A 26,872-nucleotide genomic window follows, 5' to 3' on the forward strand; every position below is an offset into this window, starting at 1 on the left:
TGCAGGTTCCCTCCCGGATCCCGCGGGGTCGTCTTCGCAGCTGCTCCCCGGGCGGGCAGGTAAATAGAAACTGTAGACAAGCAGAGACCTCGGCGGTCTCTGGAGTGAGGAGGCTCTGCAGGTATACCAAGACACTGCAGCATGAACTTCGTGCGCGCGAGCCAAGAAAACAAACGTGCGCGCTTCAAAAAATACACAAATCATCCCCGCTTTCAAGGCCGCGTGTATAATTTGCAGAATCTGGAAATTTAATATGCTTTTATTGTTATTTTACTCGTGCCAAAGTGGAGCACTGAGAAACCATTTAACAATCAAAGTCATAAATTCGGAGTGGTGGATTCCGTTGCCATAAAGGACTCGCGCGTTTAATTTCACCGACGAACTATTTTCCTGCAAATGTTCCAGTAAAGCACTCTCACACAATAACACTCAGAAAGCCGCAGGAACATATGGACATTGACCGATGCAAATATTCCTACAAGTTATGTGTTTGCATGCAGCCCTGTGTGTGTGTGTGTGCGTGTCAGTTTCTCCAGCAGGATGAGTGACCCACCATCAGACTGAAGATTTGGGTCGTCTTGGTTTTCGTCTTAGTGTCGGACGGGGCTGACAGATGTTTCCACTGGTTGTGACAGACGCTGAAACACTGATGCACGTGTCAAAAACGGAGACAGGAAGAGCCGCTGACCCAGAGACCTCGTGTTACAGCTTCATATTCATGTTTTTGAGTGTTTTTGTTGCTACCCATGACTCACAGAGACGGAAATCCCTTTTCCCTAAAGAGCCACGCAGACACAAACACACACACAGATACACACACACACACACACAGATACACACACACACACAGATACACACGCTCTGTCACCTGTTCCTCGGCAGTGAGCGTACGTTAGTGGCGCTTTATCCTTGATCTGGCCTGCCTCGTCCCTCCCGTCACCCGCCTCAGTAGAAATCAGGGAGATAGCATCGGCTGTGTTGTCACTCCAGGTTACGGCCAATCAGTCATCAGAGATTATGGCTGTGCGGCTGCAGCGCTGCAGACATCGGCCTGTAATCTAAGCCCGGCAGTCTCACCTTGCTTCCATTTGCCCCTGCCTGCCCCGAAGATGCTGCCTCTGATAAGCCGCGGTCAGTCCATTTGGGAGATGAGGCCCTGCTGTCCTTTCTTCACCCCTCTATTCTATGGATGACTGTTTATTTTCTGAAAGACAGAAGACTCAAGGTTTTTTTGCGACGCTACTTGAAACTTCAACTCAAATTCGGACAAATTGTAGAAATACAGTAGTGTTTTTTTCCTGTGTGGAGTTTGCATCTTCTCCACGTGTGGAAATTTTTCAGGTATTCCTGAATAATATGACTTTAAACTACACATAACATCACCAGATAAGAATTAACATCCATTACTTTATGTAATTTTTGAGTTTTGTTTTCAGTTTTGCATTTAAATCCTCTGCATTCGTGCTCCAGTGACTTTTGATCCACTGTTCTTTATTGAAGTGTTACTTTTGTGAACTCTTTAACATTGCATGTTAAGCAGCTCAGAGAATTGGGAAAGCATTGCTCAAATTGACCAAATCACGAGGTAAACTCCAGCTGAGTGATATTCACACACTTTGTAACTGTTAAGATTTTACTTCAGAGCTCGTTTCACTGTTTTTTTTCCCCCTCATTCTTTACAGTCTCCTCATTGTTCATTTCTTTACCCAACGCACTTCAATAAAGAGCCTCCCCCTCCACAGGAAATGGCATACACAAGGAGGAAGCTTTAAGCGAAAGGCCTCGTATTTTGATATATGAGTGGGGGTCTATCACATTCTCCAGGTTATTTATAACATTTTCTGTGTTGTGAAAAACTCTACAGCAGAGATTTTGTTCTTTTTCACATCAGCATGTGCGCCAAAACAATTGGCCAATGAAGCTTAGAGAGGGGAGTTAAAGGATTATGCCGAATTATAAACAAAGTAAACTAAAGTCAGTTAAAAAATGCAGAGGAAAGCAAATAAAACTGAGATTAAATTAAAAAAAAACCTGACAATAAGCTTCCTGCACAATCACATTTCACCCTCTTGTTGATTCCTGTCAATTGTTTTCTTCTAGTATTTTTAGTTTGGTGTGATTTATGAGCCGCGGGGCCCCAGTGTCATTATTAATTGTATTTCAAAGAGAGATCCTGAAGGAAATCCTTGCACAGGAAAAAAAAAAAAAAAGGGCCCGAACTCTAACGAGTGCTTTCACATCTGGCCGGCTCCTCTGGACAGCTGCCTGGTCTGCAGCTATCGCTGTGAATAACTGTTTCCTTCATCTATCAAAAGCTCTCAGCTGCAGTGCAGCTCTGGCCCCGGCCCTCTCTCACCTCCACTCCTCTCCTCCTCCCCTTCTTTTTTGGATGTCCGAACAGGTAGAAAAGTTCAGCTTTTCCCCATCAAACTGGAACAATTTGGACTAATTGCTTTTGGCCCAGAGCGGTGAAGGAAGAAAGACGATCTGAAAATTGAACTGTGGGAGGATTAACATGCTGCGAGGCTGCAAGATGATATCTGTAGTTACCAGGAGGAAAATACAGACAGCCGTCCATCTGGAATGAGCTGTGGGCAGTGTGCAGGGCTGTGAATAATGCATGACAAAAACGCGATTTCGACTCCATGCAAATTCAGTTTTATTTCGTCACAGATGGTGGCGCCTCCGAAAACCATACTTTTATTTTCATTTCAACATGTTTTATTAATATCACACCATTCTTTTCCCAACACAACCCAATTCCGTTTGAGAATGTCTTGCTTTGCTGTGAAATGCTTAAGTTTCTGTAAAATGATTCAAATCTTACATTAGAGTAACTTTTTCAATTTCAGTTATTTTTTACTGAAACAACTTAACCAATATAAAAGAAAAGAGCACACAGCGTTTTCATTTACATTGCACATCATCAAGAGCAGGAAGAAAACAATGAGACAAAATCCACAAACAAAGTAAACAAAAGGGAAAAAGTTAGCTCTGCTAGCGTTGTGTTTGGAGGGAGAGGTTGCTTTCCTTTGGTGGTGTCGATGGTCAGTGGGCTTCGGTTTCATTACAGTCACAGAACAATGACTTCCACTCGAAGCCGCTCGGTGGTTTGGCTGCCTCCGACGCTCCGGAGAACAATGGCCGTTTTCATAAACAAATCAATTACAGCTGCATAAACAGCGCGGATTATGTTTTTGTAAATTACAGTGAATGATTCATAAAAATGGCCGACTCCCACCCTTTGAAAACCTCCTGGGATTCGGAGTGTGGATGACGCGCTGCGCTGACGGGCAACGCTGCAGCTTCGCGGTATCTCAGCCGCCCGCAGCAGCAGCAGCAGCAGCAGCAGCAGCTTCCAGAATCCACGTGTTTTCAGGGCGGCAGGAAGGAAGAAGTTTCAGTCATCAGGCAGAGGACAAGGGAACTCTTTCAGAGTGCCACATGGGCCCGAGCTGAGCATGTGTTTATATTTACTGTACGTTATGAGGACTTGGGCACATGCCACCCCGCTGTTTCACTCTGGGCACCGGCGCTTCACTCCACCCAGCCCCAATTAAGGAGCACAAGGAGCCGTTTGATTCCATTTATAAACACGACATGACAAATAACTGTATTGTATATTGTTTGATCCCCCCTCGGCGGCCGTGACTCTGTGCAGCACACCGCCGCTGTGTCATTGACTGCTCTGTGTTATGTCTGCCCTGAGAAAGTAATGATTTGTATAGACCATTGCTAACGAAATGTGAATCGGAGGACTTCTGAGGGGCTGGGCCGCCGCCAAGGCGAGCAGAGCGCGGCCTGGGCGTTGTGAGAGCTGGAGAGAGGGGTACTGGGTTTATATGGCCGGGGTGGTTTTAGGGGAGAGGTTTCAGCCTGAGTTGTTTAACTTAGATAATATTGGATAATATCCAGCACAGTGGGCCAGAGAATTAGAGACCATATTGTGCTTTCTGAAGTTTGGTAGGAGGAGAGCTGGAAGAGCCGCCGCCGCCGAGCTGTTTCATTGCATCGGTGCAGATGTTGCCCTATAACTCTGGAACATTCTGCGGTTATCAATTACATACTGTGGTTATCAATTATCCGGCACACTCTTTTCAAACAAAAGGCATCCCACGCATTCAACTTTTCAAAGCTCTTTTTGTTTAGTGGGTGTTTTTTCATTTTTTTCTTTCCCCTCCTTTTTTTTTTTTCAGTTCTCCAGAAGTTTCCTGGCAATAGGTGGACGGGCACAGAAAGCAAATTGCTCAATTTAATTTTTCTATCTGTGTATTGATGTGAGAAATGATGTGAGTGAGTCAGCGTGCCAGAGAAAGGCAGACAGGGGAGGGAGAGAACGGGAGATCTAAAAAACATGTTTACCTCCTGTGGATTGACATCGACTGCGAAGGCTTCCCTTCTGGAGAGCTTCCGAAAATAAAAACGGACCAAATGGGAGAGGGCAGACGGCAGAAACAGACTTTTAGATTGCAGTTTGAGTCATGTGAACCCTTTTAAAATAACTTCTGGGACATTATAAACATTTTTTCAATCAATAGCAAGTAAATAAACCGGACGACGTGTCACATCACTTCAGAATGAGGATCGTGTGCAGCTTCCTGTGTGACAAGCTGTTTCTTTTTCTGTTTACACCGAGATAAACCTGTTTCCAATGCCTGATTCATACAGCCAAACAATGCTCTGTGTGTATGTGTGTGTGTGTTTGTGTGTGTGTGTGCGTGCTTCCCACATGTCTGCACCTTGCATGTGCACCAGATTTCGCTTCTTCTTAAGTTGCTATTTTTGGTTACCTGTATGTTTTTCTCATTGCTAAGTTCTTTTTAGTTTTTTTTTTTTTTTTAAATGGAGTTTGCAAAAAAAAAAAAAAAAAGTCAAATCAGTGTTACTTTGCTTTTTGCTTGTTGTTTTTTAAAGAATTTATTAAAGGGCCGCATCAAGGAAAAACTAAACACAAAATAATTATTTTTAAAGTCCATGTGGAACTGATCCTATAGAGAAGAGTAAAATATCGGGGTGGGAAAAAACAAAAAGAACAAATGAGGAAAAGCTCTTTCAGAATTGATAAAAAGTCGAGAATAAAGCTCATGCATTGTGAATAAACCTAAATTTCATTAATGTACTTCAGTTTCCTTTATTGAAAACTGACCAGTTTGTCCCCGACTGTGACCTTTTTCTATCCCAGTCGATTCATTGCTCCACACTGAGCTCGGTGTAATGCTCAAAGGGACCTTCTGATTTTTACCAGACACCCCACTAATCAGTAAAAGCTGCAGATTTATTTGTCTGCCGTGCGTCGTGCACAGTGTGTAGTGCATTTCACTCATTTTTAGTTTGCAGCTCATCAGGGGGAAAAAAAAAAGAAAAAGAAAGCTTCGTTCCAGTCGTCTGCAGTCATTTCCATTTGCTCCTAATGACTGTTGCATAAACTTGCATTACATGTGCTGCATGGCGAACGGCGGTCAGAAGCATCTATCAGAAATAATACTCTGTGCTATGTTCTGGAGAGTCAGCCTTGCATATCAGACAGAGATTAGAGGTTTGGAGAGATTTAAAAAAAAAAAAAATCCAACAGTTTCTTAACCCTTTGTGGTACCTAAGGCTCTTTCTCAGTTCTTTTCACACCATGTGGAAGAAAGATCAGTTTGCTTTACAGACTCCTGACGCAAGACAATTTTAACAGAGTTTGAAAATAAATATAAATAAAATAATTCTACCAAATTAGGGAATTCCTGTATCTTATAAGCCTAACCCAGAAATGCTGAATTACTGTTTGTGTCTTTATGGTCAATTTAATGTTTTTAGACCGTTTTAATTATACAAATAGAGAGGAACTGTGTTGAACTGCAAACTGAAATTTGACGTTAACAATGAAAATCTTGTGAAGTTATAACAGTGGATTCTCTTGTTGATCAGTTAGATTCCTTTCATGTCTGTCAGAGGATTTCTTCTATACTTTACTTTATTGAAAGCATTTCCATGTTTTCCTTTATTCTTCTGGCTCGGGGGGGGGGGGGTGTCAGGGACAGGAACGGCTTCAGTTCTGTTGTGAAACTTTTCTCAGAGTTAATTGGAGTTAAAGAGAATGATGTTCTCTGTGGGAACAGCAGGTGGTCCGGGAATATTTCCCCAACAGGACCGCATCCTTTTTACTGGATTTCTCTTAATGCCCTCAGGCCAGGGTTTCTTAGCTGCGCCCATGAGGACAAACTGAGTGCTTGAGTCTCTTCAGACGGCTGAATCTTTGGAGCTCAGTGGAGGGAGGAGGAGGAGGAGGAAGAGGAGGAGGAGGTTTTTATATTAACAATTTGCCGTCATGTTGGTGGTGAATCACACTGACTGGGATAAATAGTCTGAATCCCACAATAAAAGGACATAGTCTATATGAAATATCCTTCAGTCACACGCTCAGATTTAGTTTTTTATACTCGTGAAGTGCTTTGGTGAGTGTCATTCAAAGGGTTAACAAAGTAAGGAAGCCCACAATATGTGATGCAGATGATATTATTTCATCCCAGAAGCTTAAACTCCGGTCTGTGAGTGCCAGGCATGTGGAGAAGCTGCACAGAGACGGGGAAAGCGAGCTGCAGACAGAGACAGAGAGAGGTAAACAGGTCTGGCTTGTCTTCTCAGACATAATGGAAGCTGTCGGCGCTGAGCTGCAGCTCCTCCATCGCCGCCACCTCGCAGCTCGTGTACGCACCGACCAGTAGTGTCTCGTCTGTCCGCTCGCTTCAAACGCTCCACTTATCAAGCCGCACGTATCCCCTGTTCATTTTCTGGAAAAGGTTTGGCCTCGGCGAGCCCTGGTTTTCTGTAAACTGCTGCCTCCGTTCCAAGCGAAGTCGGTTTCACTCGGCTTTAATGTTTCTAAGGCCTTGTTAACCAATCAGAGCTTTGACGAAATTGCACTGGTTTCCTTCTGTGTCTAATAAATTGGTTACAAAATATACTTTCACCGGCACCTCATTGGGCAGGATGACAAGTCGTACAAGCTTTTTTTAGCCGGGCAGTGTTTCCAGCAGTCCGTATGATGCCTCCTTTTATTGCCTGATGGGAAAACTTCTTTTTTTGTGGCAAGGAAAAAAAAAAAAAAAAAGAACACCCCACATTACCGGAAAGGGAGAAAAATAGCATTAAACAATGATTATATGGGGATAACAGAAGGATTCCTGTGAGAATAGAAGAAGTACGGGGTTTGACAGCGGAGGCGAGATGTCGGTTTCCAGCCGTCTGGTTTTAACGAGCCGACCAGCTGCTCCGGCATGTTGGGATTCCTCACAGAGATGAAGTCAAGGTTCCTCAAAGATGTCGCTCATCCCTTTGGTATGACTCTGGTTTTTTTAGGATTGCATCAGATTTCTCTCTCTCTCGGTCTCTCTCTCTCTCTATCTGTCTGAAGTTTGTCAGACTGAGGATATGAGCTCATGAGCTGTGGGTCAGACGGCGTGACGTCTGCGATACCCTCGACTCCGCGGACCTGTTTTATGGATCACTGATGTAACAGATAATTTTAACACCACTCATTCCATTTCTTCATTTCTGTCGGGAGCCAACTAGGTGGATTTTTTTTTTCTTTTCCCCCTGATACACTGTTACAAAACCATTTTTTTTCTGTGTCTGCTCTTTTTTTTTTCAGACGGTCACCACCTCTGGGAGACTGAGGCCAAAGTGGACAGAGACGTCTCAAAGCCTGTAAGTGACACGAGTGATCCAATCTGAAGAATCTGGTGTCATTTTGGAAATCAAGAGGATTTTGTATCAAGCAGCTGCGCTGAAGCTTCGAACTAAACTCCATAATTCTTCATCTTCAGGTTTTAAAACCAAACTGATGATAAACCGAGTTAGTGGTGATGAGTTACACATGCAAAAAAAAAAAAAGGCGTCGCTTTACTAAATGTTTTCTATCAAATGTTATTTGATAAAGAAATCCTATTTTTATTATTCCGGTCTTGATAATGTTCTCATAGCTGCTGTGATACATTAACTGAGCCTCCAGTGAAATGTAGGTCATCTGATTCTCTCAGAACGTTCAGCAGGAGTTACATCGGCTAACAGCAGAAAGATGCTAACATCTGGATCAAGACAATTCTATATGAATTAATGACAAGAGAAGAAGAACATGCTGATGAATCACGAACGCCGTGGTTCTCGTTTCTGTGACTTGTAATTTGACATAGTTTGTGCTGCTTTCAGGAGGGCGGGGTTATTTCCTCCAGGCCAAAAAAAAGGAGTTTAGTGACTTAGTAACAGTTGCCTCAGATAGCAGGACACAGAGATGTTAGTGTCTCACACATTTAAATGTGCAGGACATTTATTGGAGTTTTTACATCAGCATTAATGTTTGGGAAAATCTACATAGCTACTTTATTTGTATTGAACATTTTAGCAACTTCAATAGTTTTACTTTGTCAAAATGTAAAAAATGAAATAATAATTTAATGCAGGTGTGATATTTGGTCTGAACTCTGTCTTTATTAGCTAAATTCCATCTTTTTTTCAAGACATGTTCTCATATCAGTGTAAATAAAGTGGAGAGAGTTAAAACTATAGTAGATTAATAAGTTTTGTCAGATCTTCATGTCGACTGAAAACGAGTTTTAAAGCAAAATGCAGACACTTAAATCATTTCCACTGGAGTCCTGCACCTGGTCTTAATGTAGGATGGTATGTGCACATAGATTCCTTTATTATCACATAATTAACCTAAATGTTTCCATTTTCTGTCTGCTGGATGAAAAGAGCTGCTCAGGAGCTGCAGTTTAATAATCTTCATCTGAAAACCGTAGCATGGATGTGGCTGTTTGACAGGCTGAGCGTCCAGCAGGAGACGGTAACACTGCTGTTGATGTTGTCAGAAGCCCTGAGGGGCGAGCGGCGATGTGTTGTGTTTGAAACGAGTGGAAAAGGTGCTCCAAAGTTCAACGGCGAACCTGTGGGAGTCTGAGCTTGGCGGCGTGTCCCCTCTTGGCTCGGGGAAACTCTGAGAGAGAGAGAGAGAGAGAGAGAGAGAGGGAGAGAGACAGAGGAAGAGAGAGAGAGAGAGGGGAAAGACGTGGAGGGAGTCTGGGACAGAGACGAGGGGATTAGAGGGTGTCTCTATGTGAGGCACTGCACCTGCTCCCAGTGTTTTCCCACTACAAAACACACACACACACACACACACACACTCTCTCTTTTTCACAAACACACACTCATGCAGCAACTGCTGGGGCACATCTGTTTGCTGGAGCAGACAAAGCCCCCCCCCCCCCCCCCCCCCCCCAGTCTGCTGGACTGGACCCACTTTAAACAGCGATGCTGCCTCGGCCAAGTTTAACTTCTGCTGAACGAACCGCAGACACAAAATACCTGACCGCCTGTGTCACCCGCACACGCCGAGCTTCCCCAGAAGAGCCGACATCGGGGAGACAACGGAGGATTTCATTTTCATCTCAGGAATTATTTACAATTAGACGCAGACTGCTCACATAAATTCGGATAGACGTCCTTGAAACACTCACTCTGGGACTCCAGAAAAATGCTGCTATACGCTCAATTTGTCACATTTCTCTCCCTCCCTCTGAGCGCATGAGAGAAATCACTTTTGTCAGGTTAAACATCTCCACATTAGAGCTTTTTAGTGAAGCTGAACATCTACTGAGGCCAGACTCACAATGCAGCACATGTGTGCATAAAGCCCTCAGCTGGCGTTCAGCCTGCTTTTCATAAAAAGCTGTAAAGTCACATACTGGCAGCAGCGTCACCAGTGAATTGCTGCAAATGTCCACGCTCGGTCTGGACTGAAGAAGAGGAGCCGTTTCAAATCTTTTTTTATCAGCAGGGAGTGAAAAAAGCGGAAAGGCCTCATCTGGCTCCGTTTGGCTCGAACAGCTTTCAGCGGTAATGATTTAATGTGACGCCTATCAGCTCTCACCTGGACCTGCCGGGTTCCGCCCGTCCTCCGAAGCACAGTTCAGCAGACGGATGACTTCCCTCCTGGCTACCGAGCAGCACTTCCAGCGCTCTCGCTCGTATATTTTCACGCATGCATGCTCAGAAACACACACATGGGGCCGAGGTGTCCACAGGTTGAACCCGGGAACCCGGCGGCCGCCGGCCGGGCTCTCAGCAGGACGCTCTGCCGTGGAAATAAACTATCTGCACACGCCCAGGTTCACTGTGCTCCGATCGGCCCAGTTCTTCGCTGTGCAAACAGCCAGGGTGCTCTCCAACCTGACCTCTTGGTCTCTTTGTGGCTCTTGTGCTCGGAAGACGTTCAAGATTTTATCTGACAGATCTGGAACTCAGAGCCACCCTGATGAGTTTTAATACACCTTCAACACGTCTGGTTATGAATATTAAATCTTTACAACTAAGATGATGGAACCAATTACAGAACAAAAGTTAAAGTATTATAATAAATAAGCAATGTTTCTTTATCTTAAGCCACAAAAAAGTCAGTGCAGGTTTGATGGCTGTAATGGAATAATACATGGAAATGATAACAAGAAGGAAACCTTTTGTTGCATTTTGCCGGTTTTTCTCATTATTTCAGAAAAAAACTCCATAAAAGTGTCAGGATAGATAACTGCATGATGTGTGCTGCACTGACACTGCTTGAACTTGGACAGATCTGCAGAATCAGCCATTGAAAACTGCTGCGATTACCAATATATATAAGATGATGAGGATGTTTTCACTCTTGTGTTCTGCAGAATTCGCTCCTCGTTGAAATCCCCCCCTACCGAAACCAAAGACTCTCCACTCCGGTCCACGTAAACTTCTACGTCTGCAACGGCAAGAGGAAAAGAAGCCAGTACCAGCGCTTCACCTACGTCCCTGCCAGTGGTAAATCTCTTAAATATTAAATCTCCTTTGCTCAAACAAAGCTTTAGTTGTACAGTGGGCTGGACATCCTGCAGGAGGGTCCAGAGGACAGAGCAGCGCAGCTTCACGTGACGGTGACCTTTAAATGTGTGTGGAGTTGAGAGAGGCGTCGGTTCACTGCGCTGAATGAGGTGTTCTGGCAGCCTCGGCCTCTGGCACTTTATCTAAACATAGTTTGCATGCCTCAGGGTCCTGGAGACACGCAGTCCCTGGACGGGTGGTAAAACTCGGCGTGGCCCCCCTCTGTGCAGGGTGGACGATACGCTGCTGTGGTCCTGCAGCGGTGGACCAGATGTTGATGGAGCAGGCCAGGATTCACTCTGAGGACTGTGCAGATGAACACACTCACTGTTTGCCAGTAGTAGCAACGAGTCCCTTTGTGTTTCACAAATAAAGTGTAACTAGTTACTTGGGAATGTGGCTGTTATGTTAGCTTCTCCTTCAGTTGGGCTTCTCCTGATAACGTCCTCTTTGTTGGTAGTGTTGCCGTGAACTGTACTTTACAGCCACTCATCAACGCTTTTAAGACTAGATTAACTGGATTCATTTTGATTTTATGGATGTAGAAGTGTCTAAAATGTGCAATGAGTGCGTCATTCTGCCCCTATTTGAGCTCAGTTATCAATATTTGGCCGTTCTTTAATATCACTGTGTGCTTCTCTTTCTCTGCTTTCTGGTACTTTTCGATTTCTTTATACTTTTAAAAAGCAGACTTTCAGTGGTGCTAAGATAGGAGTGAACAGGTCAAGTTCAGCTTTGAAGATGCTCTATTATTTGGATGTTAGTGTTTCTTGAAATAAGTAGACATACGAAGTTATGACTGTGAGAATAAGCAGATACTAAACACTTGAGAAAAACTACCAAACCAAGGATGAACGATGGGCTACTTATCCTGATCTTCACTGGAGACAGCGACATTGGACAGTGCTATAATTCACACAGAAAGAGACTTCAGCTTTCCAGCTGGCTGTTAGACCTCAGTAGTTGTGTTTGCATTACTTTTTTCTTTTTTTTTTATTATTACTGGGTTTCCACCAATGCATTACTTACTCAACACTGTTATCTGAAACGACCTGAATTTAGTGAGAAGCCGTGCTTTGGTGTGCTTGGGAGGGGTCAATAATATCCTTTTAGTGCGACTGTAAATGTTCCCGTTAATGACCAACAAACAGTCTCTTTCAGTTTGCCTCAAATGAAGCTGACATTTGCTGAACCCAAAACACCATCGGCGGCGAGTTTAATGGACAAGCAGTCAAAGCAGTTTTACGAAGAAATGAAAAGAAACACCCTCTCATTAACCTCCACCTTTCAGGCCCATTTTCCATTTTTTTTTTTTTTTTCACTGTATTTTCTCATCATCAGTTGAGCGCTTCACTCCTCTCAGTCTGCTCTTTGACTTTCACAGCCCAGACTAATTAGAAGCATTTCAGGATTTACCATCTGAGGATGAGAACAAACTGTTTGTATTCGCTCTCGTCTGGCGGTTTTGCTGGGGAGGAACAAAGCAGCGCCATTATTCCTACTCCATTGTAAAAAGAAATCCATAAAATCTGTTTGTTTTCCGTACCTGTAGCTGGGAAGGGCGGGGAAAAGAGAGAGTATGGGAAAAGCACGTTTTTTTTTTTTTTTTTTTTGACTAGCGAAGTCATTGCCAAGCTAAATATAAACACTGACCCATCAAGTGAAATGTAAAAACCGCTGCTAATTGCGCTCCGGGCTTGGAGCGAAAATCCAGTGGGTGGTTCAAAGCCGTGATTCAGCGGCGCTGGCCCAGCCCTGTGCGTGGGCGCGACGGAGTGCCCCGCTGTGAAAGTGGAGCATTGTCCTCGGGACGCGGAGTGTAGAAGGGAGGGGACGGACTGGACCGGGGCAGCCAGTGTGGTCAGTGTCTCCTCCAGGCTGTCAGCGGGGCCAACCGGCAATCCCTGGGAAAGTCTGAAGGAACGCCGCAGATCGAACACAAACGGAAAATATGAGCCGTCCCTCCGTTACCCAGTGAAGATGTGTGAACAACTTCTACATCTTTCTGTGTTCTTCAGTGGGTTTCTTGCTGCAGCAGCAGGTGTTTGATACAGCAGCTCGTGCAACTACAGATTTATTTTGGGACTTACAGCCCCGGGGAAGACTCTCTTTTGTGGTTCTAGAAGAAGCGTTTCGCTCCTCTCCTGCTCCTGTCTGAGCGTGTGGCTGAACCTCCACAGACACACTTCCTCCAAACAGGCCCGAAATAGGCGCGCATTTGCTATTTTAGTTCTGCGGTTGGTGTAAGCATCTCCTCGCAGTTCCTCTTGTAGAATTGTTGACGGAGGAAGCTTCGGCGCGGTGCGACACGTCCCAGTTTCACCACTTCTACTGGAGGCGAAAGGTGACAAAAAACACACAGTTAGATCTAGAAAAAAGAATTCAAAAAGCCAGTCTGTTATTTGTAGCTAATTTCTTGTATAGTGGAACTCCTTCTCATCCCTGAGACTTGCACTGCTTTCTATTAGCCGGAATTTTGATTCTTTTTCAAAAGCTGTAAAATATGGTTAGAATTACGAGCTTGAACTTGTAAACTTCAAATACTGACATGGCATGTCAGGATGGCTGCATTCAGTGTGACCAACAGCGTTTCTGTGAGGTTTTTTTAATGTATTTTTAAGCTTTTTAACAATCCCCCGTTTAAAAACTGCTAAAGTCTGCTGTGCACGTTGCAATGAGTTGCAGTGGTGACCCCCGTTTTAGAAAAGGGAGCAGCCAAATAAACACTTGATGTACAAACATCTCTTGATCACCGGAGTCAGTCAGGTCCGTCGTGTCTTTGCTGTGGAATCTAGATGAGCGGCCATGTTTACTGAGAGGGAGTCCTGCCTCATTTGAACTGGACGGCTGTCCTCGCCGCCGGGGTCGACTCCATCTTCACAGAGACCATTGTGTCTTTTTCAGTTTCTGTCTTTATCTCAATGAGTGAGCAGTAATTTACTTGAAACCGCTGAACCCCGCTGCGCCTCAAGCCGTGTATTTTATATCACACATTGAGTGGATGTTAGCACCAGAGCCGTTCCAGCTAAAATAGGCCTTTTAATGCCGAAGCTGCCAGATTTCTCCCCTTGCGGATGAGTCATCCTCCTTTTTTTTTCCTGCGTTTTTCGGCTTTTGTGAATATTTTGGGTCGAGTGGGAGAGCCCAGGCTAAAACACAGAGACTCATTGATGAGAGTGTTTGTTTGGCAGAGGGTATCCTAGCCACAAACCCACTCACTCTCTCTCTCTCACACACTCTCTCGCAGGAATATGTGTTTACTCATTTAGCTTCTGTTTCCCTTCCTTTTCTTCTCAGTTCCGACAATAAAGACCGAGCCGCACGATGACTTTGACGGCCCTCTGGTGTGCGGCCAGCAGGCCCCGGGTCTGTCCCTGCTCCCCAAGCCGTACTACCCGTCGCAGGTCATGACCCCGATGATGGCGTCGGACCTCCGGCCCTGCGTGGTCGGCGGCGGTTACTCCGTCGGCCAGCAGAGGCTGGTCGCCAAGCCCTCCTCGCTGCCCTCCTCCTCACCGAGCTCCAGCCCCAAAATGCACGACCTGTCGCCGCCGCCTTTCTCCAAGTGCCTCCCGGTCGGCGCGGCGGTGCCGCAGTCCCCGATCCCGCACGTCTCCATCATCCAAGAGACCCCGGGGCGCTACCAGTCCCCCGGCCTCTACCCCCCCAGCAGCTCCGCCTCCTCCTCCCCGACCTCACAGCCCTCCACCCCGACCGACGCCCCCTTCTCTCCGAGCCCCCACTGCATGACGCCGGCGCCGCCGGGCGGCGGCAGCACCAGCCCCGGGGCCCAGCAGCACCCCAAGGCGCCGGAGAGGGGCCGCCCCTCCCTGCAGGAGGACGGCAGCCCCCCGACGCTGGCCGTCAGCATCAAACAAGAACCACAGGAGCTGGACCAGATGTATCTGGATGATGGTGAGCAGAGATTTTCAGATGTTTGAAATTTCTTCCGGAGAAACCTGATTAATGAAACATTATTTTATTATCTTCCAGCATGTAATGATTTCAACATAGCTGCAGGTGCTGATAGCGCGTTCGATGAGCATCCTCTGACTCACTCATCGTTTCGCCAAGGGCGAAAATATTTGGCCTTCGAATCTCAGTTTGGATTTATTTGTGCAAAACTTTTCAACCGTTGTCATTTAATGAAAGTGTTTTCGGGCAAACAGTGTTGAAAGTTTGAGGACGGAAAAAATGAGACAATGTGAAGCTGCAGCGAGCAGACAAATTATCTCAGCGCAGAGATTGGAGACAGGGGGAAAAAAATAAAGCAAAAGTCTGTCCAATGTAAATTAAATCTGCCTGAAAATGAGTGGTATGATTAGTTTAAGAGTAACTGGGAAGTGGGAGAATTCAGATTTCTTTGTAGTAAGTGAACGCTGTCAAACATCCAATTAAATATAATAGAATATCTTATGCAGTTGCATGAGATAAAACTGTTCCCAAAGCACCTCGTAGTAAATTAAATTTATCGAAAGAAATTGAAAAGAGATAAACTTCATGAGCTGAGCGCTCTTTATACTTCATCAGAGAACTGCAGCGTTTGTGTTTGTCTAGAAGTGAAAGCTATTGATCATATTGACTTCAAAAGCATCGTCGTGCTGACTTACATGGGTGATCGCATTGTTTTTTATCATCTATGTGCAGATTTTCATGGGGTTGACACAACTTTTGAGGTTCCCAGCTCCTTGAATGCACCATTCATCTCACCAAGAAAAGAAAATTCATACAAAATCATACAGTTTGTTTGAGCGATACGAGGCAAGATGTTATTTAAACTTTGACATGGACACAAGTCCATACCAGGGGTGTTCAGACTTTGTCATTCAGGGCCGGTTGACCGTTTGGAGGGTCAACAACCCCTGATTGCAGTTAAGATTATTCAATATTGATGACGGCACCTCAGTGTTTTATTTATTTATGTAGCCCTGTTCTCTGTTTGGACCAAAGGTGTCAATGCATTCAAATAACCTAGATCTGATTTCAAGGCAAACAGCAAAGGCTGTGATTGGTTCATGCTTCACAACATTTGATTCTATCAACGTGAGGTAAAACAGGATGAGTGGTATAAAGTCTGACTTGGCGTCTTGATTAGCCGTGTGGTTGAACCTTGGACATGTTGGGGAAGTGTTTAGCCCTGGTTCCAGAGTTCTGGGCAGACTAGTGCAGAAAATGAAACTATTCAGAGCTAAATTTACTTTGTTGTGATTTCTGCCACCATAAGATAAAGAACTAAAGTCTCTTTGAGCCTAAAATGTTGCAAAAAAAAAAAAAAAATTCTGAATGATTCCTGTTTAAACTTAATTTGTGTCACTCCCTGCTGTGTTTCGGCTTGCATCAGTTACAGGCTCCTTTACGGTGTTTCTAAAGAACCACAAGTGGTGATGCAGCCATAAAGATGTTTATTACTGCTGCACCAAAGTTGCATTTGTTCACTGGACTGAAAATTCTTGTTCATTTTTCATTCTTTCACTTGAGGCATTTGTTTCATTGTTTCATTTGAGGCATGTTTCATTCGTGAAAATATTTAAGTAGATACCTTTCCTGATCTAACGTCCTCCAGCAGTTGTAGTTTTGGCAGTGAGCTGTTCAGTTTGCATCCCGAACCTGGAGGCCAGCACTCTGAGACACTGAATGTCTTCCTTGTGGAACTTCTGTGGACTCAGTTTTGTATTTCGCTCTCTGTGAAGGTGAATGTATTTCGTGTGACCCCCCTCGCTACGCGTCTCGGGGAGAAAACAGGATTTCAGCAGCAGGAACCTCATGATCTCAGCGCTCTGGCGCTCCGCGCTCACCGCTGAGGTCCAGGCGCTGTGTGCTCTGTGTTTGCGGTGATATGAAATAAATTGGATAAACGATCCTCCTCGGGGCGAGAAAAACAGTCTGGCTGTGCGTCGGGTCTGCAGCGGAAAGGAGTTCAGCTGATAGAAAAACAGAACCCGGCAGCTATCAGCGGACAGATGGAGCCGCGGGGCTTTGATCGGTCACCAGAGCCGTCTGGCTCTGCTTCCTGACGAAGGCGGGCGACGTGCTGCTGTCTTGCTCTTCTCAGACCGTTTCTCTGCCTTTTCCCCCTCAACAGTTTGCCTAAATGCTGCAGCACCTCTGCTCCCTGTCTGCGATGATAATTGCCCGGACAGAAGCTGGAGTTTTGATTTGTAATTACCGTCTCTGCCGCGCCGCCGCCGCTCACGCAGCGTTAAGGCCTAAACCAGGTGTAGTAAATAAAATCAAGCTATTTCAGCGAGCCGCAGCAGCCATAATGGATATTCCTGAGGAGCCGGGCCCCTGCTGACACTTGCTTTTGTTGGCAAATTGAACCCGATTTCACTGAGCGTTCCAAACCTAATGCAGCTTCTCACTTCATTAAACCCTTTGGCACAGTTTCACCACTTCGCTCAGGTGTTACAGGCGTTACTGTAACTTGTGGTCGGCGCGCTCCCTCCAACTCACCCAGCTTCTCCTGACACTGTTAAGTAGCTAAGAAACTAAATCTCACTGAATATGAATCAGACTATGATATTTTCAGCTTATTTTGGGTAGAGGATGATCTGCAAGTTCTTTCCCAGAAGGCCAAGCATTAATCGTTGACATTTTCATTTAATATAGAGCAATTTAATTCAATTTCACAGTAATTTAGCCACTTATGCTGTTAAATAGCTGCAGTAAACTGCATGCATAACTCAGAGGAGCACAGGTGGTTTTCATCTCCCTCATTGAGCAGCACAGCCCTCTGATAATCGCCAGGATCCCCCTCTGGTACACATATTTTCACACCATCCCCTGAGAGGTTTGCACACATGGAAACTTTGAATCGTCTTGAGCTGCAGTTTAGGCCGCAGGGTGCACACTGAAAACGCCGCCGCCAATGCCGGGGGAGATGAGGCCGCACCGCCGCCGCCGCCGCCATAAAACTTGCTGACTGCGGAGCTTTGCTGGCTTCCCTTTGGCTCGGAGCGAGTCCCGGAGAGGCGGCCAAAGCCATACGTTACATCTGCACAGTAGTGCGCCCAAGACTTTTGTCAGCGGTGAGGTAACATGAGTAAAACGTGCGTTTGGAAGTCGGATGCGAGCCAGAACGTGGCGAGATGTTTTTTTTTATGGCGTGTTGTGGTCTTGTTGCGTGTCAGAACATTGAGATTGATGTTCACAGACTCTGGGTGATCATAGGAAAAGTATTTGTGAGTCCTGACCTGACCGAACACCCCCAAACCCTTTTAGAATAAAGTTTTAGTCTTTTTTTTAAAACATTTAAGTAAATCATTGGTTTATTTCATCTTCATCTGCATCAGCGTCCACATCTGCTCCGTATTACTTCATACCAGTTATTAATGTGTTGCTTAATATAATGAGGAGCCAGAAAAGAAGAAAACACCAGTAGGAGATGTTGTAATGTGAAGCAGCAGCCAATAAAAGTCCCTTTATTTAAAACAGTCCTGCTTTCTAACTCCAAAGTTACACTTTGGAGGATGCTCGTGTTTGGTTCACCTCATTTCAGAACCAGACAAATTAAAATTCACGATTTGAAAATGACGCAAGGCGAAAATCATGACTGATGAACTGCTAGAGGAACACACACTTCAATATACAAAATGTAACTGCAATTTATTTGATGTGTTTATATCAGAGAAAACATTCCAGTCCATCCTATAATGATTATTATTTGTCATGTTTTCTGTCTGAACCTTCGCTGTACAAGATTTATTTCAGTTGTTCAGAATAATGGGCTTTACTGCAACAAAATGGTTTGGTTTCATGTGTTTATGTGAAAATTATGCGCCTTTAACAATTCACCGAATAGGAGCAAAGCTTTCAGTGAATAACACATTGTATTGGAGGACAGGCGTCTTCAGAGAATGTTTAAAATATCAATATGTGTGATTTTGGTCAGTTTTACTCCGCTTGGCAGGCACAGTTCATAAATTTATACATTTCAGTGAGTCACCTATAAAGTTCAGAACATTCAGGATGAAGCCGCAGTGAAAAGGCTTTATTAAAATCTTACATATATTATAGGATTTTTGTGTTCACGTCACATTTTCTGGCTTTTATGAAAGAACCTTTTCACTGTGCGCGTCCTCCTCTCTTCTGCACCCTGTTTTCTTAACGCGCACAGAGTTTCCATTGAGTTATTGTTCAGACGTTTACTCTCTGAAGAATACCTGGTTTGACACAGAACTAAAGAAAAGTCTTGGCAGCGGCTGCGCCGGAGAGCTGCTCTGTGGTGCCGACTTGCAGTAACCCAGTAGGAGCCTCGCGTTGTGGGCCAAGAACATCTCGTGGCTTGTGGCCTGGACTTGACGTGGCAGTGGGGTGGGTGGGGAGTGGGGTGGGGGGGGGTGGGGGGGGGGGATACTGGTGCTTTCTGCCCCCTAATAGCTTCTCTCTTTCAGTGTTTCATCAGGGCCGCTGAATATCTCAGCCTTCGATCGGTTCCTCTGCAGTCTGGTGTTATTGCAGGCCCGGTCACGTCGACGCGCCTCAGCCTTTAATGAGGCGAACAGCGCCGCCGTGCTAATTGTTCGGGAGTTCCTCGTTTGTCCCGGGTTTCCTGGTCGGGGAGCTGGGCTGTATCAGCCGGTTCCAGCTGCTGTCAGCCTCCATGAGACAGGAAACCGGCTCCTGGATTACTTCATATTCAGCCCCACCTTGTCTGCTTATGTAACGGCGGACACAAACCTGCGCCCTAACTATGCGGCGTCCACCGTGAAATGAAGAGTAATGCGGACAGATATCACAGGAGTCAACCACAGACCTGCGCAGGATGCTGTTTTAAGTTGGTTAGACTTAAATCCAATTGAAAACCTTTGGAAGGAGCTCAAATCAACCACTGAAAAAATGGCCTCCGTATATTTAAGGTTCACATTCAGAGTAGTAGTAGTAGAACTGGTGACTCTAACTTGATGATGCTGTTGTGAATGTGAGTGACGGTGTGTGTCTGTGTGCGTGTGTGTGATGGGCGGGTAACCTGCTGCCTGCACCCTCCGTCAGCTGGCATCTGAGTTTGATAAAGCAGAACAGAAGATAGAGGATGAAGTCAGGCAGGGCAGAGCTCGGTGTGTGGATGTGGTGTGAAGCCTCTGCTCAGAATCAATGTGACCCAAATGACCCAGATGTCACTGTGGTGCTGCTCCTATTTTTAGCTCTTTGTTGTAAACACACTTACAGATCGATACATCGACTTAGTTCTTTTTCTTTTTTCTTTTTTTTTTTTTTTTCAATTAGATCCTCCACATCAAATGTGACGGCCCGGTGAAAAGTGGGCCATGGCAACAGATGCATAAACAGTGAATGTGAAGGCCGCACAGCAGCGACGATAAAACGTTACAGTCTTGTCTTTGGTTTTATATCAGAATGGAACTGATCTGACTCTGTCTTTTCCCCGCTTCGTTTTTATGTTAAAGCCGTTCCTCCACATGTGGCTTTGTGTAAGACAAATATCTGTACGGCATAACTCTTCCCACGTTTCGATTGTAACTGGACGGGCGACGACATGATATGGAGGCCCGACGATGCCTTGACGTCCCAGATTTACAGCCGGCGTCCCGGCTCGACGGTGTAATAACATCCCCTCCGGCTCTGAAGTGAACTCCTATATCCTTCTGCCTGCAGAGGCACAGGAGGTCAACGCCAGATCAAACAGAGGAGAGGAGGTCAGGCAGTTCAGCCGCCGCTGCCGGGAAGGGCAGGAGGGTGGAGATGAGGTCCGACTGTTTATTTCTTCAGCTTCAAGTATGTCTTCTGGTAACGCTGGTCACGCCTCCAGAGGAGTGGTGGCAGCATGGCGGAGGACGAATAGCATCTTCCCTCCTGACACGCTCAGAAAAACCGTCTGATCGCAGTGAAACCAACGACGGATGAAAGAGTTGCAATCAATAAAATGAATATTTGATAATGTATGTAAAGTTCTTCGATCTGGGAACGATTCATAGTTTGAACAGTTGAGTTTTTACCTTAATGTTATAAAATCAATCACGATTGTCTCTTCTTATATAATGTGAGTAGCTTAGAAATATAATGCTCTTTGTTGGAAGGTAATAGATTGAATCCATAATGAATGGGCTTTATCCTTTGCGAGTCCCCCAGAGAAAATGATTTAGAGCGACTAAATATAAATATCTTTTTCCTCCGCTCTGCCAAGTTCTTCACAAAGACACATTGCTGTGAATCGGGGCCTCGTGGTCACGTAATAGGCCCAATGTGTTTGTGCGACACGCTCCCGTGATATGGCCGCCCCGCCGAAGATATCGAACCTCTCCAGAGTACTCTCTGCTCCTTTTTTAAGAGCAGCGGATCGGCTGCCGAGCACGTTTACTCGATGTCCGGACGAGAGTGACGTCTCACTCCCCGCTCTGTAGCTGCTCCCAGCCTCAGGTGGTTTATTTCTGCTCGGTTTGCGTCCACGCTTTTGTCTGCTTTCTCTGAATTTACCTCTACCTTCAGGTTCTGACAACACGCTTTTATTTTGTTGTGTGTTATTGTGTTCATTTTTCACGCTTTACAAAGTGTCATTAGAAGAAGTGTACGTTATTGAAAGGGAGTAATTGATTAGTTCTGAGTTTAATATTGACGTTATGAGTTTCTGCTTATGGAAAATGAAGACTAATTGTTACATGGGATAGTCACAAAAACCAGCAACAAACAGCTTAGATGAACTAACTTGCGCTCAGCTCATATAATGGAAATAAAATGTTAATAAAGCTGCTAAAGTTTGGATATGGGCTAACGTTACTTATAGTCGAAATATTTAGTGCTGCTGTCAAGTTCACTGATTAATGAGGCCTTCTTGAAAATGTAGAACTTAGTCAATTAAAACAAACTAAGGTTTTGTTGATATTTAAGGACATAATCAGGCTTTATCAAATTTAAATGTGATTTGCTAATATGGATTCACCCGGTCACTAATATCCTTACAATGTGCTAAATAATAATCATCATATACTTACGTTTTAAGCATTTATGTGTGTGCATGATTATTTATTTATTAATTGTCATTGAGAAGCATCTGTAGAAGTTGTAAAACCTGGTAAATAAAATGAGTAAACAAAACATAGTGAGAAGTGAACGTGCTAAAAAAAAAAAAAACAAATGACAGTAGTGTAATAGAACTTTCAATGTATTTCTATGTCAAATACCTGCTGACAGATATTGTATTTAACATCAGATGACCTGGTTTGATCCTGTCAGAGCGCAGGATGGTGACTCACTGCTTCCTCCCAGTAGAAACACACATGCAGCGTCTCGGGGTTTCTCTGCTGCGCCGTCAGATCACTGGAATTAAGAATAATCGGACTACTACAACACACACACACCTCTCTCCTCAAAGAGTGGTCAAACACACGCTTTCATTCTGGGCTTTGGGTTTGCATGTTCTCCCTGTGCTTGGATGAACAGGAGTGTGAAAGATTTTTAAAGACGTGAGAATATATATGTATTTTTGATCAGTTTTCACTGTTCAACAGATAACAGAGAATTTTTAATGAGTGCTAACAGTGAGCTCAGTTATAGCACAAACGGATACATCACCTCCAACAGCTACTCAACTCTTTTGGAGAGACGTCATTAACTGGATCACTAGTTTTGGAGAAGTAATCAGTTACTTTCCTGTCAAAATAAGTGCCGTTTCTCATTCCCAGCTCTGGTGGGAAGTGAGCGATTGTTCTGCTGCCTGTGGTGGAAATAAACATCTTTTATTGGAACGAAAAGGGGAAAAGCTCCTTTCATTGTGTGGAGGGAAATCTCAAGTTTCCAGCCTGCTTTTCCTCTCCGTCCAGCCAGTCAGAGGGAATTCCTCCCCCGGCCCTCTGGCTGGGTTTCTGGAGGCCGGTTCCAGGAGTGTTCCCCTTCTCCTTCCCCTCATGAAGCATGAGGCTGATTCAGACCGAGGGGGCAGCAAATCTCCTGATGAATGAGTTCCCAGACAGGAACAATAAGAAGGAATGGAAAAGAAGAGCAATTCCCATCCCAATCAACTCTACTAAGGAAAAAAAAAATTTAAAAAATCCAGATTAGTCATTTAGTGTGTTATCGCCTCATTAATATCCGTCTGTTTGTCCCGGTTTAGCTTCAGTCGGCCTGCTTTGGGACGATTCCACGCCGTCGCTATACAGCTGATAAAAACAGATAAACAAGCGCACCTGGATCCTTCAGAGACGGCGGGAGGTTGCATCATCCCTCCTGATAAAAAATGTCTGGGGATCTCACATATAAAGTGATTCTATTATGTCGGCTCAGAGGAAGAAACACACTGCTGTGTGGCTCTAAGACTTCATACGCGCGAGGGCAGATGAAGCACTTTAACGCTGCACTTACAGATGTATTTATGCACAGCGTTCTGCATCTTTTTCTTTTTTTTTTCCCCAAAACGTTGCTGTTTTCACTAAACGCTGCTGTTGTCAAGCTAAACTTAAAGTAAAAGGTGAACTGAACTCACTGCAAGAAGTGGTGCTGTTTATATATTTCAGATTTTTACCCTAAAATCTGGTGGTTAATTCAGTAATTTATCTCTTTAGGATGTGTTTTTAGCCAAGATCATATAACCAAAGACAATATCTTTGATAGAAAACAATAAGATCCCTCATTGTAACTAAAGATTTGTCTGTCCGTCTCATTTCCCAGTCGTCTCTCAGCCGCTTTGATTCATTTGATTGATCTTTCTCAGGTTTGGACCAATTTTAAAGCGTTTGAGGTCTTGATGGGATCATAAATAAGCTGATTCGACAGGAGTCAACATGAGTCCAGAGCTTTATGAATGAGTTCACCAAGTGTGTGTGTGTGTGTGTGTGTGTGTGTGTGTGTGTGTGTGTGTGTGTGTGTGTGTGGGAGTGTTGGAGTAAAGTTCTGATCGACAGCTCACCAGCTCTCATCACCGCGGTCGGATTGAAATGTTTTTAAATTCCGACTGCTGCAAGGAAATAGGCTTTGTCATCGCCGGTCCTGCGCCTCGGCGGCGGCGAGCAGAAAACAAAGGAAAAAGCTCAGGAGGTTCATGTTCCTGTCAGATCAGGTCGCTCTTGAGCGAGAGCAGGTTTCAGGGCTGTTGAAGATGAGTCCACAAAGATTCAGTGATTTCATGCTTCGGCTGCCTTTCATTAGTCTTTTTTTGGACATTTTTGTATTTCTACTCCATTATAACTTTGTGACTGACATTGACTTCTGCTGTCTTTATTCAGTGTGCTCACCATCCTTTTCTCTGTCTCTCTTTTTGTTTTCGCAGTCAATGAAATCATCAGGAACGACCTGTCGAGCATCTCCGTGCACAGCCACGCGTAGTCTCCTCCCAAACTGACACAGGACATGAAAAAAGAAGAAAAAAAAAAAAGGGAAGCACAAAACAAAGCTGACTCCCCGCTTCACGTGCTCGGACTACAGCATACAGGAAGCAGCAGGAAATCAAGAAGAGAGCGAGATTCAAGGAGAAGAACTGTAAATGTCCACATGACCAGGGTCCAACGTGTGCCTTGTTTTTCATATACGAATGCCTTTATATAGAAAAGACGTGAGGAATCGATCACATATGTAGCAACCAGACCTGCCGTTTCCAGCCCCGACTACAAAGCGTGCTTTTAGAGGACCAAGTTTTGTGTTTTTTGTATGTCTCCTTCCTGGTTTTCAGCAGTTTGTAAATGAGTCAGTGCCTCTGAATGACGTGATTTGTATATAGCGTATGAGTAGTGCTTCAGTCAGCATATCTGCCTTCGCAGGGAGAAAGTTTGAAAGAGAAGTGCCTTTTTGACTGGAAACAAACAACCGGAGCTCGAGTCCGACTTTATGTTTTCAACCTCCAATTATAAGACTCTGTTTTTTTTTTGTTTTTTTTTTGTTTTTTTTTATATGACCTGATTTACCTTTTCCTTCACGGCAGCCACAGCGAGCAAAGAGTGGCAGTTACAGGATCGTCATCATATGAAATCGTCAGCCTTTATTAAAGTTTAACTTTACCTATTAAATCACCAAATGTTAAACCAATCTGATCGGTCCAGCAGGGGAAAACACAATCTATGTGTGTTCAACCTTTAATCTCTTTTTTTGCTCCGTATGGTTCATTATTGTAAAAAAATGTTCAAAAGATTAAGGAAATTAAACACTTTTTTTTTTAGGTTATTTATCACCACCAACAAAAAGCACTTGACCACTAAACTTGTAAAATGTTCCATTAAGGCAACAACAGATTTATTTAGCAGTATAAAGTGCACAGATGAAATTTCAGGGCGTTGGTGCATTTGGGTGTATCCAAACACGGTCGTGCTATTTTAACAGCAGTGAGTAAGTGTGTGTCCAAAGTGCAGCGTAGCGTCCAAAAATGTTGCACTGATTCTCCTAATTATTGGTGGGCAGGATTTTCTTCTCAACCACAGATAAACCAAGCGGCGATCACATGCCGGGGACTGGTTACCACGTGAATCCACGATCCACAGCGGAGAGAAACGCTCAGGTCCTCCCGCTGGAAAGCAAACAAAAGAGAGAGATAACGGCAATATAAAGTCAGTGGTAATGATTTGGTGAAACTTTTGTAGAATTAAAAAAATGCATTGCTTAGAGTTTTTAACCAAAGATCTCAAGTTAAAAAAAAAAAAGCCAGGGCAGAGTTCACTTATCCACACAGTCAGACTGCTGCGGTTCAGCAGTGTTTTGCTGGTATTTCATGGTCGTCTTTCCCTATGCAGGTATTGCCACATATGCCCAAAATTGAAAATCACAGAGATACACTGCCGCTGTCAGCATTACGACGCCCGCTGGAGGTCGCCGTGATCGCACACTTGCGTGCAGCTCATTGCCGTTGGGGAAGACTCTAAACCCCCGCGTTTCCCACAATGGAGGGTTAGTAACGCCAATCGCAGCGCAGGCGACTGCTTTGTTATGTTCAGTCGGGATTCAAACTCACAGACTTTACCCAAAGTTCAGGGGTTTTGCATCTTGAGGTATTTTCCATTTTAAAAAAAGAAGAAAAAATTCTGCTGACTTGAATGCAACAAGGTTCCTGGAGTAAACAGTTGGCTGCAGAAAAAAAAACCCGTTTGACTTTTATCAAAGTAGGAATCATCTCAGTTTTGACAAAGCTTGACTTTTATTCCTCCCTGGAAGCTATGCAACACACACACACACACACACACGTACAGTTATTTAGTCTGTGGAAGAATGTAAACACTCGCCGTCGTACCAGAGAAGCTTTCTGACCCAAAGCATTAACAGCAATACAAATATATAATTCTTTTGTTTTGTTTTTGTTTGTTTTTTTAACAGTTTTTGTATTTTCATATTTATTCTCTTAGCATGTGCTCTGTTTATTCATGTTTATCATTCAGCTTCTTTTACATGGTTACCTGCATACTGTGGTTTATGTACTAACTTGTTCCGTGCTCTCGAGGAAACTGAACGGGCTCATGCACTTGTTCTGAACTTTATATGTATTTATGAGTCTTAATCCATGTAATTTAAGAGCACGGGAGAAGCCATGTTTACTGAGGAGGTCATTTTCAGTCAGCGACTCATAACTCTGCTTTGTGATATTTTGTGTATTTTGTCAATAAATATGCCCTCAGCTCTTCATCCTGTGTGTCTCTGACTCATTGTGAGCGTGAAACCAATCGATATACTGTATGTAATGTAGGAAAAGCAGATTACCAAAAAAAAAAAGCAACAAATGAACACCCTATACAATGTCTAACCTCTCACAGTTTTCTCAAATTTGTTTTGCTCTTTGTGGAAACATCACACACAAAAAAGACAAAAAAACCCTCCTTTTTTCCCCTAAATTTTTCAGCTTTGTCACTTGAATCACTTCAATAACTTCAGGTCTTCCAAACAGACAATACATTTCAGGAGTTATTTGTTCAAAACATTCACAGCAAAAACAAAGATTAAATCAATACTGATGATTCGGAGCCAGTTTCTCCCTCTCATCCTCTTTAGGGCCAAAAACCTGCCACCAAATGATCCTAAAATGTTTATTTCAGATCTTTTCCCCCATGAATCTCAACAACTT

The 26,872-nt window shown here is 44.2% G+C and overlaps 1 protein-coding gene across 1 annotated transcript in view; it reads left to right on the top strand.

Annotated features, from left to right (window-relative positions):
* nfatc1 (nuclear factor of activated T cells 1) overlaps positions 1-26,411 on the top strand; it is a 46,120-nt gene extending 19,709 nt beyond the window's left edge. The window contains exons 7-10 of the mRNA XM_030120867.1: positions 7,637-7,692; positions 10,695-10,827; positions 14,185-14,802; positions 24,104-26,411. Coding sequence (XP_029976727.1) covers positions 7,637-7,692; positions 10,695-10,827; positions 14,185-14,802; positions 24,104-24,159 — 863 coding nt within the window. The 3' untranslated portion in view covers positions 24,160-26,411. The remainder of the gene's footprint in view (positions 1-7,636; positions 7,693-10,694; positions 10,828-14,184; positions 14,803-24,103) is intronic.
* Positions 26,412-26,872: the final 461 nt, after the last annotated feature.

Source organism: Salarias fasciatus, chromosome 22, assembly GCF_902148845.1.
Source record: "Salarias fasciatus chromosome 22, fSalaFa1.1, whole genome shotgun sequence".
NCBI lineage: Eukaryota > Metazoa > Chordata > Actinopteri > Blenniiformes > Blenniidae > Salarias > Salarias fasciatus.